A 14,932-nucleotide genomic window follows, 5' to 3' on the forward strand; every position below is an offset into this window, starting at 1 on the left:
TTTTCCAAACAGATATGTAGAAGTCTGAAAATTCTCAGAAAGAAGCCAGAATTCTTACTTTATCTTCGTGAATAAACTATTCCTAATAATAAACTATCTTAAATTATTCTGGTGCAATAAATAAATACGAGGTTACACAAAGAAGAGCTACAATACATTACACTTTAAATTGCACTAACTAATTGAGAAGAATAAAAGAAATGCGAAATTTTCAGTTTTAACTGAGAAATTTCTGTACACACCAAGTATAAAATGTCAAATTTAATTATTAATAATTATAATGTCTATACAGCAATATATTCTATTTCTTCGATGAATGCAAAGTTAAAACGCAGAAAAGCGTATTTTAAAAAAATATTTAAAAGATAGCAAAATTGCACGCAATTCGCATTATCCATAAATAGACTCTTCGAGAGCTTATGAGAGCTGCAATTATAAAAGTATGTGCAAACATGTAAATAGAACAGAAAATTATAGGATGTTTTTATTACCTAGGATGCTATTCAGAGAGCTCGTATGCCATTTAATGATAGCAAAAGTTCCGCTTCCTTTCACTGCGATCCTTTTTTCACGATAAATATTGATTATCACGTAATGCCACCGTCTTCACGCGCGCTTAGCGCGAGCGGGACCGCGCGCGCACGTAATACGGCGGTAGGATCACTGGGCCAAGGACCAGCCTGGCGGCTGTTGGTTTCAATTCCCACGGAAGATCGGGTAACGGGTGCTTAATACGCCAGCACCACGATTATCCTCCGGTAAGTAACAGGTACAATTGAGCGTAACCTTTTTCTTTCCCTTGTGAGGAAAATAATTCGCGCGGCTATCCGAGCGTGCGATTAAAATTTCAGCGATTCACGCCGTTGCAATTTACGTTCCTCCGCAGCTCGCAGATTCAGCAGCAGCCACGATAGTGCCCACGGATCACGATCGATCGATCGATTCCGTCATAGAACCTTCGATGGATATCACGCGCTTCGTAATGTTGAAATTATCGATGGAATTAGGGAGGAGAGTGCGAACGGTGGCGCAAACAACAATGGGATGAGACGGGACGGAGATGAATCTGAGGCACGCGATGGTCAGGGTCGCATTAGAAATAACTGTTGCTCAATATTTGCGCGTTCACCGATGCTCGGCGAAGGTACCCAAATTTTAAGGTTGCAACGCACGAGACGTGCCCGTGCCTTTCACGATGGAGCATTGTGCCCGTTCGTTTGCATCTGACATTAAAGCCCACACATTTGTGTAGCTTCTTCCCGTCGAATACCTGATCCTAGTTACTAGGCGAACGCGCCCATCTGACACCAGAATGATCGAATCGAAATTATGATTTCCATCTGAAGCTCGATATATTGTTTATCTGAAAGTTTATACGGATAATAAGGAGTGTCTCGACATTCTGCGTCGGAGGAGCGACGCAATACTTACATCATTTAACGCGAATAAATTTTACTCCTCCGATTTTCAATTTCCTTTTGCAGAGCTTTGTATTTGCAACGACGAGATTGCTAGTATTTTAGAGATTTCCCCATAGAATCTTGGAACATAGCAAAGAACGATGCTGGTGGTACCTCATAAATACCTCAACGAGCTCCGACCAGATACTGCAACGAGCTACCTCCAATCTCTCGCAAGATCGTAAAACGTTAATGAAATAATTCCGTTGCTCTCTAAATCATCCCGATTTGTACAGGTCGCCGTCGCGTTTCCAGCTGTCAGCGCTCGGAGATCGGCCAAGCGAGCATTAATCTTCTATCCTCTGATTACAGAAAACGTGTTTCAGACGACGGTACACGTACCTTTATTGTAAAGAAATAAAATAGCTCCGCGTGTGTCTATATCATTTAAAAGCCATTTGTGTCAGAGGAGCCGCAAACACCGCTTTCAATTTCCGATTGTGATGATCGAGATGCTGGGATGCGATACATTACGGGACCAACATGTTACGAGACCGGACCAGATCGTTTTCCCGAAAAGGCGACCAAACATCCGTCTCTTTCTCTCTTCCCGTCGCATCCGTGCGGCCCCAGGCCGGAGGACGATCTCGGAATCGCTCGTGATCGCATCGATCCACCGCGGGAACGGAAAAAGGAGAAGTCGCAGGGTCGCCAAGCCCGAGTCCACAGATTGCGCAAGATATCGTCTCGTGTGTTATTACGTAAGGGCGAAAACTGCAAGGTACACGAACACTGTCGACATCACCTTGCCAAGCCACGCGGAGGAAAATCCCGCACGTGTAGTCGCTCGAGGGTCTCGTCGGTGCAGACAATCCCGGCGTGGGTGCGCAGGGCGGCGCAGGTAGAGGCTGCGTGTTCATGGTGGTGCCGTTCAAAGCGGGGGTGCCGCTCCCGACGCCGTGCTCCCGATTCTAGCACTCTAGAGGGAGGGCAACGCGGTCGCGCCGAAATAAACTTTCCCGGGTTATGTAAAGGCTGGTATCTCCGTGGAGTCCGCCGGTATAAAGGTCGGCTCTGCCCCCAACGGTCCAAGAGTTGCTCGCAAACTTCACGCCGGCAACCATCGAGAGAGGCGAACGACGCTCTACATGTGACGCTGCTTGTGGTACCTGCCTATCTATCGCCTACCTACCTACCTTTTCGCCAGCATCGTCTATTCCGCTCGAACGTGCTGTACCATTCCTCTCCACGGCGCTTTCTCGGGCGCGTGCATCGCAAGCGTGTAAACGCGTGATCGTCGTCGAGCAGTATGCGTGCCCTGGTAAGTGTGTGCTCGTCTTCGTCGGCGGTTCCTCTGGATTCCCTAGTGATCTTAATGATACAATCTTCCCGCGTGATGTGATTAACTTTTGGATTGTCGAAGCATGATGCAATTCACTCGCAAAAGAACGTAGCACGAATGAGTAATATCGCGCGAGGAAGATCGTAACGAGAAATAGAAGAATAAAGCGGGATATTATTGAAGAAAAATCCAGATTTAGTGCAGTTTGAGACCATATCAATAATCCGAGGATTAAATCGAGCTAGCGATGATCGGAGTCGAATTTCGTGTTTCTCGTTGCGCTTGTTTGTCAAGAAATTGATATATTTCACGTGGAAATGATAATATTATAATGGTCTTCCTCAACAAACGCGCAGGGGTAACTTCCGTATAACGTATGCATAAATATGAGCTGTAATTTAACCAGGACAGTTACGCGGGAGAAGCTTTTACGTGTAGCGTAGATAAATGATGCGCCATCGCGCTTTTGTAATTTTACGAGCTTAACATATCTGGAACACACAGGGGAATACACGCAAATTGCGCATTATACATTATAGATATAAGATACACATAATGAATTGCATCCCACATTCTTCGCTAACACAGAGAGCATTAGGTTAAATTTTAACGATATAAGTAGAACAGATTAACTCTTGTATCGCAGATTAACGCTTATATCATTTTATCAAGCAATTTTTAACCGATAAATGGAACGCGATTAATTAGCAGCGTCAATTTGAGATGCACGGATTAATCACCATTAATACACGCATTTCAAACTGATGCTATGCTATTAACCAATACATTTCATTTATTATATAAAGGCCATTTATTAGTGCCACGGTCTACTTTTGTTATTTTACTATGCAGTTATAATAAATCATTCCGATAAAAATGTCGATAAAACACGCGCAATAATTTTTCCTTGCGGCAGCCCTCCACGAAAAGTAGAACGTATTCAATTTCCACGTATATTTCCATATTACTCGTATATTCCATATATTTTCATAGCGATAAGCACATGCAATAATCAATTTCTCCAAATCGCGAGGCTGAAGTCGAAATCACGTACATACTCGTAAACGATTGTGCAAGATTTAATGTAATGTATATCATAAGAATATTTATCATCGTATAAACGTTATGTGAAAATGATCATTGCTACATTGCATAATCTATTAAATTACATAATCTGTAAAATTTGTAAGACTTACACAATATTATTGCGCGTCCTGCATTGAGAATGACCACTGTCAGCTACGAGCTACGTGCGAGCTGAACCGTTAATTTGCATATACATATACATTTTCTAATTGTCTACTTTCTCGCGTAGAAAGCACAAGTTTACTGGCCAGTCTGAGCCATCTGTTCGACCTCCGATGATGAAATGAATATTGGTCGATGATGTTATCGTGAATCCCGCCAATTCCTCACATCGAAACATGCGTCATCGTATCATTGAAAGTGGCACGTGTGAGAAACATCTTGAACTAGCAAGTCTAACGTAATAGACAACAACAATGCGAAGCTTTAATTAAAACGGATTTGAGTTACTGTAAAAGCGATAATATTTTATACTGTCGCTGTCGCTCTCTCACACATTTTTCAATGCGATAACAAAGAAAGTAAGTTTTTAATTTTACATCTCATTGTCAGTATTAGTAAAATTATTTTAATTATTTTCTTAATTTACTTTTATAATTATATACTTATACGTAATTTATACTCATGATTAAGGCCGTCGCTTTTTGAAATTCATCATCACGGTCAGAGAAAAATGCATTTACTCTCACCCAATGCAATTGCTCGCTTCGCACGGTGAACGTTGACGAGCACGTCGACCGAACCGACGCAAAACCAATCGGTCTCGGCCACCGGATGCTAGTCTTCGACTAGCGGTTATGGGAAAGAGTCTCGCTCGTTTCGAAGCGATCGTAAGCAATGTAAAACGTCATTAGCGCATGGTACCCTCCCGTTCCCCTTACCGATCGCAATGAGCATATCGTGACCTACCTACCAACACATTCATTTTGTCTTGACCTTTCGCGGGGAAAGGTATCCTCCGCGGCTTTACGGCGCAAGCATTATGACGATTAAAGCATATAGGCGCGCACCGCTTCTTTGATCGCACCATCGCCGACGCCGTTTCGTCGAGGTGACGTTTCTTGATACGACTGCGACAGGTTGTCCGAGTACCATTGTCCTCATTACCCTGCCTGTGGATCCGTCCGCTAAGATGTCGCGGGATTATGCGTGTCGCATCACAGTCATTTTTACTGCGGCCTTCATGCCCTCGAAGTCTATGGACGCAAATTTAATACGACCGTAAATGTTTATCGCGCGGAGAGTTAACGTATTTATTACTCAGTCAGCGATAAGTATCACCGCCTCGTCGAATTCTATAGACAACTGCACATTTGTTAGTCATCTGAGGTGATGTAATTAACTCGGCATCATCGTGCGAGAGAACTCATTTAATGGAATCACCGGATCATTATGCAAGAGGCCATTTACACTCGCGAATAGACTTCTTATCTGAAAAATCGCGCCGGTCCAGTCCTGACAGAGTGCGAATTTTAACGAAATGCAGATGTGAATCGTGTAACATAAATCTTGGCAGAATGTTATTCACGAAAAAAATATATCGTAATATATTACAAGATAAACGATCGAAGACAATAATGACATGTAATTATCTTCATCCATTTATGTTTTCTTTTATAGTTGTTAGTAACCCTGTGCGGGTTGGTCCACGGCCAATACTTCCAGGAGCCGGAGAAGATCGTGAGCTATTCGCGTGATCTCGGCGACACCCGCGGTCACTACTCCTTCGCCTACGAGACGGAGGGTGGTATCGTCCAGCAGGAGAGCGGCAGTCGCAAATATGCGGGCACCGCCGACGAGACGCAGCTTATTCAGGGCTCCGTGCAGTACAACGCGCCGGACGGCACCCCCATCGCCATGAGCTGGACCGCCGACGAGTTTGGCACCCAGGTGTCCGGCACCCACATTCCCACCCCGCCGCCCATCCCACCGGCGATCCAGCGCGCCCTCGAGTGGATCGCGAAGCAGCCCACAACTCCGGAACCGCTCGAGAAGGACAACCCCACGCAGAACGCCGTGCCCCGCGACAGCCGCCAGTACAGATTACCCTTGAAATAAACGAAACTGAACTACTGCGCGCCTTCAGAGTAGCGAGTTCAGCCGCATCACTGCCTAACCCTCCTGCCGCCCTGCACAATGTGACGTCCAATAAATTTGTATTTTTATAGAAATTCCTCAGACTTACTGTTTCAATGGCTTGGATGGATCTTGAGGGTTAAGCTGCTTTTTTTTATAGTAGTAGGTCGATATATCGATTGAGGGGTAGTTGCCCCTTATATAAACATCGATTTGTGCTCCTCGTACGCTTTAAGTAGTTCACGCGTGATCTCATTGTCGAGAACGCAGATGACATTCTTGAAATACAAAGATTTTTTATTCTATAAGTATTTTTGTCTTCTGTCACTTTCTGATCGTTGACATTTTGAAATTGGAACCAAAATAGGTAATCGTCTAATAGTGTGAATATCCTTGACATAAGCGCATTTTATATTTGTAGATACCTGTTCTTTCTCAAGTTTGGACAATTTGCAATCGCAGTCTATATGAATAATGTCAATTTCAAAACTACAACGAAAGCAACTGTATTAATTTATTTTTTATACATGCATTATCATAAAATAATGTAAAAAAATGATTTTGTCCGGCTTGCTCCATAATCATTAATGTAGCTGAATAATAATGTAGCGTGCTATTTTACAAGTTAAATTATTGCCATTCATGTCCATGGAATTATGTCTAGGACTTTTATCTTGACATAATTCAAGATTCAAAATGTCAAAAGACGGAATCGGTATGCTGATTTCGATATCAGGATACTAATTATGAATACCACTATTTGACGATATGCGTCGTCTTCATAAAGTAAATGGATCGTAAAAATAAGTTCTTGAGAGGAACGTCGCTTCGTGCACGAAGAAATTTGCGCACCAAACTTTTCGCAACTTTATAGCGTCCCGACGCTTTACTGCCTCGTTAACGCTCCTCTCGTTGAAACTATCGTAAACAGTCACTAACGCAACAATTAACCTAGGTATCGCCGTCCGTCTATCCATTATCCGCCCCCAATAAACACCGAACCAACGAGATTTGCATGTCTATGAGATTTATTTACAGTAGATTTTCTCCATACACAGGTATATAAAAAAATAAGTATTCAGAATGAACGCGCATAAATATAAAAATAGTCACGGCGCGAAGAGCCTCGAGACGTGTCGGGGATCGAACCTTTGATAGATCCTTGATACGATCGCGATCAAGTCCGCACCAGGCTTCTCCCGATCGCTTCCCCGAGGCTCGCCTTCGATTCGCCCATGTCCTCCACGCCTACATTTCGCCACGTCGTGTATCCTTACTGCTGTTCGTTTTCCTCGGGGTGTTCAGCGATGTATCGAAGAGCTCTCTGGATTAGTGGCGGTACAGGGGGTGCGGTGGGCAGATGGGAGCCCTCCGGCTGGAATCCATTCTCGTTAGCTACGTACGAGACCTGGTAGACCTGGCCGTCGTTATCGGTGTAGCTGAAACTGCCTCGTGCCTCCAAAGCTTCCTGTTCGGTGCCTACGTGGTTGAGGTGACCTTCTTCCTGAGCCTGAATGCCGTTAGCGGTCTCGTACTGGTAGTTGTAGGATCCGTCAGGGTTGGGGCCGTCCAGGGCTTGCCTGAGAATAGGGATTTGGGTGGGTTCACCTGCGGGAGCGGCTACTGCTACTGCCACAAGGGCGCACAGAAGGGCGATCACCTGCAAAGATGATATTAAAATGATTTTTTGAATTATAATTTTAAAAAAGCTGGATTTCTTTAAAATTGTTTAGTATAAAAACTGTTGCTCGAAGAAAAATACTCCAATATTGAGGAAATTAATTAATATACACGCGATCGACGAGAATTAACATCGAGATTATATGAAATGTAATATACATTAAAAACGAAACTGTTGATATAATTCAACCTCATTTGGCAGTGCATAATTTGATAAAGCGATATTTTTGCTTTGAACTTTCTCACATACTTGCTACGTGACTTGCGTGATGTTCGTGTGTGTGCTTTGATTAATTATATTTCTATTAAATTAATTTGCAGTATTAATCCAATACAACATAACAAAATTAATTACATTATCAATTAAAGCAATTATTAAATTTATTAATTAATCTAAATATACATATATATATATATGACATTTTTATATCTGCACTGCCAATCTCAAACAATATAATATTTTCGAAAGAACATCTTCATGAAAAAAGGTAATGTAAGTAACAAAAATGTAAGAAATGGACTAACACAGATTATTCATTATATCAATTATTACATCAAAGTCTTCAAGAATATTTATACTTTCTCTGTAGCTTAAACAATATGGAGAGTTTATACTATGATTCCGAGAGCAATTGCCTGTGTCTATGAAAACACTCTAACTACAAGAAAAGATCGCAGATCCGAGACCACATTTACAGATATCTCGCGGCACTGCGTTATGTAACGTCTTATTTACACAGAAACTCGAACTCACCAATCGGTTCATGTTGAAAATAATATATTATTTTTACTAGCTGTCGCTCGGAAGCTTCTCACTGCACTGACTTAACATCCCGTGCACACCTTCCGCTTTATATATCCACCCGGAGATTCGGGGACCTTCTGCTAAGGTAATACCTTATTTAGCCCCCTCCACCCCCCGAGGCTCCTTGTCCACTCCCTCCACTCTGATGAGCCATAACATACATCCGAATTTTGCGGATGAGTCGGACGCGTACGCACACACACGCGTGCAAGACCTGGTCTCCTCGGCAGGACTTCACAAACCTGAGGTCATAACGATGCCTAAAACCGCAAAAGGTCGGCATCTGAATTTAGCAAAGATGCGAACTCGATTTATGATACGATAAAATAGAATTATATTCTGTCACCGCGAAGAATAACCATGCTAGGATCATGCAAAACAGCGAGCGATTAATCGATTTTTCGTGAATTGTATAACGACGTCGATTTCAGGATCAGTTGTTCCTACGTAACGATTATTTAGAACCATTTCACGTACAATTTCGAGCTACTCGCCTGACGCGCAATCATAATGTGACTGGTGTTAATATGAGTACCGTACAACTTTTTCATTTAAAAAAGCTAAAGTCTACTGCTTTAGCAACTTTATTCTATTTCAATTTCATTTTTAAGATTGTTGCTTATATTTATCAAAACATTTTTCCTGACACGTTTTGGAAGAAGAAGATATATTTATAAATATAAAATATATAAATAAAAAATTATAATTATATCATAAAATATATTTCTTTGCTCCTTGAAGGTATTACTCACGTGACCATCTTGAAACTTAGACGCACCGCTTTATTTTTGAGAAATATTTCTTTGAAGAAACATACAATGTTGGGAATTCTAGCAATTTTTATCGATAAACATTATGCTAGTTTTAAGTTAAAAGATCATTTTTATTATTTCTTGTAGTTTGCATTTTTACTTGCATACTGCATGACGCTCAGATGAGAGACATATAAATCTGATATGTGTTCGCATATTTCAATCAGCACATGAGAAAGATATTTTTCAATCTCGAATGTCTCTGCAAATTTATGACGTAGATGTAAATGGAAATATTTTGAATCAAATTCTTTCGTTTATTATTTGCATATGCGTTTTATATTAAAACAAATAGGTTTTTTATATAGCTCTGTTTCAGTTTTAAATTATTTTTCATTTGTCATATCTATATTACTAACATGTTAAAAATGTATTGTTTATGTATACATGCAAAACTTTAATAATATGCGACATGTTTGTTAATCACTATTGAGATTATTAAACAATATAAAATCAACTGTTATTTTTTAAATTATCAGACCAGGTATTGCCCATTTTATCGCAATAATAAATCAGATTAAAGATTAAAGATAATTATTAATAAATTACTCAAGAAAAATATTAAAAATAAATAAATATTTATGTTTAATATAATGCCGAAATAAAATTTTAGGAAAGAAGTCAGATAATGTTTCTTCTAAGAAAGCTATAACGTTTGACAAGAACTAGAATTTTAGAATAATTCTATATCCCATGATTAATGCATTGATTATATTCCATTTCAGATAAAATCTTCGGGCAACGCCACAAATACCGTTTCTCGCTAAATGTCACTACTATTTTTAACGATAATTAATAAAAAGCACTATTCCGATATTTTTATGAGGAAATCTGACCAGAAAAAAAGTAGCCCTTGATCTATACATGAGTTTCATAAAAATGCAGGAAAAAAAGATATACTAACCGTCCACTAAAAGCAGATGAAGTCACGTCGGGATTATTTTTCGTCCAAGAAGTTGCAGTTGACAATGATGAACGCATCATTGGAATATAAAAAAAGCATGTTTGTGTTAAAGGACAACTCGTGTCCATCAGGGAGTATTCATGATATGTTAAAAACGGCGTACGAGGTGTCGATTGCGGTTGATGTAACTCATCGTAATCAAATTTAGTCACGGTTCTCTCGGATTATTAGTCGTCGAATTATCGTGCGTGAGTCTGTATTAAGCGGGCACGTCTGAAAGTACCTCTTCGGCGAATATCTAGCGGATTGTCTTCACGCATGTCGTCACAGACGATCGATGTAAGTGCCGCTAATTTTCTCACACGAGCAGGTAGGTATCGGCCCACGCTCGGTGCTCGGTGAAAGAGCATTAGGTTTGCCAAACGCGTTGCCACCGTCCACGAGTGTGAACGCCTGTTCATTGTTTACAGATCGCTTATGCCGAACCGTATTATTCCACACATTTTTTCGGGTGACTGTGGATTCATGGCCGAACGGCTCGCAAAATAAGTTAACCCGGACATAACAGGAAGTAGCGGCCTATCATATGCAAATGATGGTACATATATATTTATTTTATTCAGGATGACGATCTCCCTCATACATGGAAATATACGTTTAATTAATATTTTTTACTTGGAACTTTATATCTCACGTTGATATTTTCTATTGAATTATTTGATTCATTTTACATGTACATTATTGCCATTACATTACGGATTGTTATTTAAAAGCTTATTCAACGTTCTAAAATAAAGTTTCATATTTACCAGTGAAATATGATTAAATAAAAAAATGCACTATGAGAGAATAAAGGTTGTTCAAATATATCTGACACGCTTATCTCGAAAAAAAATTACAACTCATGTATACCAAGAATATATAAAAAAAGACGGTATATATATATATAATATATAATAAACTTAATAATATTATTTAGTGTGAACACGTGCACTCTCGTGTGAAATTTTTAAGCAGTAACCCCCAAAAAAGAGCGTTGCTCTCTTTCCACAAGAAGTACAGAGACTGTATAAAAAAAGCAATTAAAATATAAATCATGTTGTAGATCTGCGATTACGCAGATCTATAATCTCATCTTACATCTCATGCATAAACGCGGCAGTGACTCGGCAGAGACGATTCGTCGCCGAATTAAATTGAAAGCCGGTGGAACACCAGGGCGAGAGATCCATGTCGTGGCGAACTTATCTAACATCTTTCACGTTTGTAATTTATTCGAGAATCCCTGTTATTTATGCCGAAGTTGTCGCACACGAGACGCCGCTGAAGACATATATCATCTTCATACTCGTCGCGTGCGACATGCGTTACAATCACGGGGACTTGGCAAAAATCTTATGATTGTATGTATAATGTAATATTCACCTAAGTCTAAAACCGAAAGCCGTGCCAATCTCGTGGACTGAAGGCCAGAATTCGCCGTGAGCAGGCATCATCAGTTCATAATGAGTCCCGATATATATGTATATAAGTCCCAGCCGCCTGTTCCTCACAATGTATTTCGTAATAAAATTAAACCCGTGCGTACACGGGTTTCTAATTCTCAAATTAATTGCGCACAAGTCTAGCCTTTGTGTCCTCGTTAGTCTTATCTTGTCGAATTTCCAGCGCGCGGATATGCTCGTTAAATTAATCTGCCGCATTTGTAATCGTCCCGTCAGCGGCGCGGCGCGGATGAACAACGATGCGTAACAACTTCGGTATGCCTCGGCAGTTGTACACCGAATTTCGCCTGGTACAGCTGATAGATGCCTAAGTGTTCGCTTTTATAAACTGGTCAATAAAATTCTTAAATGGACAGCTTGAGAGAGAGAAAGAAAGAAGATAAATCCCGAGACGTTTTTGTAAAGCGACAGGTTTGAGAAAAATGCATTTTTATTATTTTTATATTATTGATATTAATATTATACAACAATCTCATCCGATGCTACGGTGTCATGACGATTATATCTTTTAATATCTCACATATATGAGATATTAAAATGTGATATGTTGCACGACGATGATTATTGTCAGCGTGGTCGTTACTTCGAGTCATCGCAACTCGGCCAATTAATTATAATTATGGCCGATACGTTCCGTAGACGGGGTCCCACACGTTTATCTCCTCGTAATGGAATAAAATAAGTCATAATTCGTGCATATATCACAGGGAGGAAAAGAGGAAGATGGAGAAGGAGGAGAAAAAAGAAGGAGGCCATCTTTCGCCAACCTAAATACTATACACAGCATTTTTACTTTCACGTAGCAGATGAGCCAAACTCACTTGCGTTGCTTCAACGAAATGTTACGCAGTCGGTGATTAAAGTGCCGCAGACGACAGCTTATGACAATTCATCACCTGTACTTTACAGCGATAGACAGCGTGCGCGCGTGTTCGCCGGATGCGCGCGGGTACCATGATGAAAAATGGTATTCCACGAAATTACTGATAGGCGGGGTAATGGCTGTTCGTGCAAAACCGCGAGCCAATTAATTGCGATGCGAAAAGGTTCCCCCGTCATCCAAATATCCTGACGTAATTTTGATCTGGCGCCCGCTCATTTTTACGCTTTGTGAAATCACATCTCACATTGTCTCGAATATCAGGCAACGAGCGCGTAAAAGGATTTCTTTGGATATCATTAGAAGAAAAAACAAAAAAACTCTGCTCTTAGATTGAAAGAGAATTTTTTATCCAAATAATAAAATTGACTAGATTGATTTTCTAGATTCGCAACAATGCTATATTTATGATCTATTTTTCAGGAAAAATTCTTTGTATTGCTTGTTCACACATTTTTTTGTTTGAGATAGACCGCATTTTCTTGATATGTGCGTTTTGTAACTGTTTTATGACAATGTTTGCGAAGGAAAAATATGCAAAAGCAATTATAATTTTACTCGTGTAAGTATTTATTGTGCAAAAATATTTGAATATGTTAAAACAGCGTCTTTTATTCGTGGCGCGATCTATGGTGCCTTTCACTGACTCTCTGTGTCTGCTCATGATCCATTGTTAATATTCAGTTGATCATGCGATGAACGCAAATTCTTATTAATAGAAATATCAGGAATATTCAATCCTCAAAAGAAAAAGAACTCTCTCAAGTCATGCAGTAAAGATTTAATAAAATTTACTATACTTTTATTTTATTTCTTTTTCTATTTATCTTTTGTTTAAAACATAAGGCCCCGCAGAAGATCACAAGTCCCAATTCTGCTTTATCGACGGTATGAGGAAAATTGGCGAGGAATTCTGCACGAAATCAGCTAGAGGACACAAAATGATATTTCCTCTGCAAGTTTCGCACAGCTTAAATTAATAAGGTCATAAATATTTCAATAAATTATTTCTAACTGACGCACACGATTACTCACTTCTAACTCATAACTCCATACATATTTAAAGCAGAAAAGCAGGATACATCCGCTTTATACTCCTTTAGCAGATAATATCGTCGGCTGATTCGGTATTTAAATTAGCATCTGTCTGGCGCTAATATTTATAATTACGAGTAACAAACAAATAGCCGTTATAAAAATTTCACAGAGACACTATAAAGTCGTAATGGGAAACTCGAACTTTCGTTATCGAGCAAAAGCATTATACAAAGATAAAATGATGTGATTATCTTCGCGTCAATTTCTCGCTTCGATTCCAAATGAATCGACTTGATCACATATTCCTTCTAAGTTGATAAAATATTCCTTCTAAATATTCCAAAAATCCGATTAAGATACCGGCAGTTCCGGAATCATAAGCAATTGAAAACCTTGAAATTCTCATAAATTAGATCTCAAGGATAAAACTATTAAGATAGGCCGACTTTATCTGTCTATTAACTTCGTAGATTCCATTTGACTAGACATTTAGATTGAAGCATAATTATGCCGCAAGATATCTTAATGCTGGAACTTCAAAAGTTGCGAAAAACGATGACGCCTGCTCGAGCCTTAGAGGTAAAGTCATTTTAGCCTTCGACGAGAATTATTGCGTCGCTTGCCAAATATATCCCTATTACGAAGTAATAATCGAATTGCTTGAGCAATTTACTGATTTTTTTTAAGTAATCATTCTAGATCACTGACGCAACCGATTCAACAGCAGTATGACAAGCGTGCATTCCAGAATGCACCATCCAAGAGACATTGACCCCTATGCCGAATTTGTGTCTCACAGTCACATACGTGTGCGAATCAGTTTCATCAAAGACTTTCGTTTTCGCGTGTATCTACATACATATCAGAAGAACTCCAAGCACCAGACTGCCAAATAGCCTAAAGGATACGCTCGTACCAATGCGAGTCCTTCGCAACCTCATGACCTCTTTTGCTTCACTCGCCAAGAGATTATTGAAGCGCTACACAATTGTGGATACGCATTAGAAATTTATATTTCCTAAAAAAGAAGGCCCGATTGATGAAACGGATTATGCACGTTTCGTCATCTCCTAAATAATTCCTCGGTGAAAAAGGAATTTTAAATTAACGTTTAAATTAATACATTATGCAAGTAATTCGGTAATTTATTGTAATCCTTAAACAATTTCGTGTTTTACAGAGCGTTTTGTGTGAAACGATGAACGGCATGTTTGGATCTCACAATTGAAATGCACAGTAAATGCAGCACTATTATTCGGATCATTCAAAGTTTCAATAAAATGAAGCAGAAAAATAAATCGTTCAGGATAAATCCTGTAAAGCAAGAACAATTGAAAATTGTCAGAAAATAAGAAAAAAATAAAATTCCGGACAATCTTTCGGCTTTCTTCTGACGTTCAAGAA

General features: G+C 39.7%; 2 protein-coding genes across 2 annotated transcripts; one reads left to right on the forward strand and one right to left on the reverse strand.

Annotated features, from left to right (window-relative positions):
* The first annotated feature begins 2,524 nt into the window (after positions 1–2,524).
* LOC105277208 (endocuticle structural glycoprotein ABD-4) lies at positions 2,525–6,816 on the forward strand. Its single transcript, XM_011335415.2, has 2 exons — positions 2,525–2,721; positions 5,449–6,816. Exons 1-2 carry the CDS (start codon positions 2,710–2,712, stop codon positions 5,884–5,886), a joined length of 450 nt encoding a protein of 149 aa, XP_011333717.1. The 5' UTR covers positions 2,525–2,709; the 3' UTR covers positions 5,887–6,816.
* A 101-nt stretch (positions 6,817–6,917) lies between these two features.
* Positions 6,918–8,420, reverse strand: LOC105277209 (larval cuticle protein 65Ag1). The gene is made up of 2 exons (XM_011335416.1): positions 8,339–8,420; positions 6,918–7,564 (listed from the first exon to the last, which is right to left on the reverse strand). The coding sequence occupies exons 1-2, from the start codon at positions 8,348–8,350 to the stop codon at positions 7,178–7,180; spliced, it is 399 nt and encodes a 132-aa protein (XP_011333718.1). The 5' UTR covers positions 8,351–8,420; the 3' UTR covers positions 6,918–7,177.
* Positions 8,421–14,932: the final 6,512 nt, after the last annotated feature.

This window comes from Ooceraea biroi, chromosome 3 (assembly GCF_003672135.1).
Source record: "Ooceraea biroi isolate clonal line C1 chromosome 3, Obir_v5.4, whole genome shotgun sequence".
In the NCBI taxonomy this organism is placed as follows: Eukaryota; Metazoa; Arthropoda; class Insecta; order Hymenoptera; family Formicidae; genus Ooceraea; species Ooceraea biroi.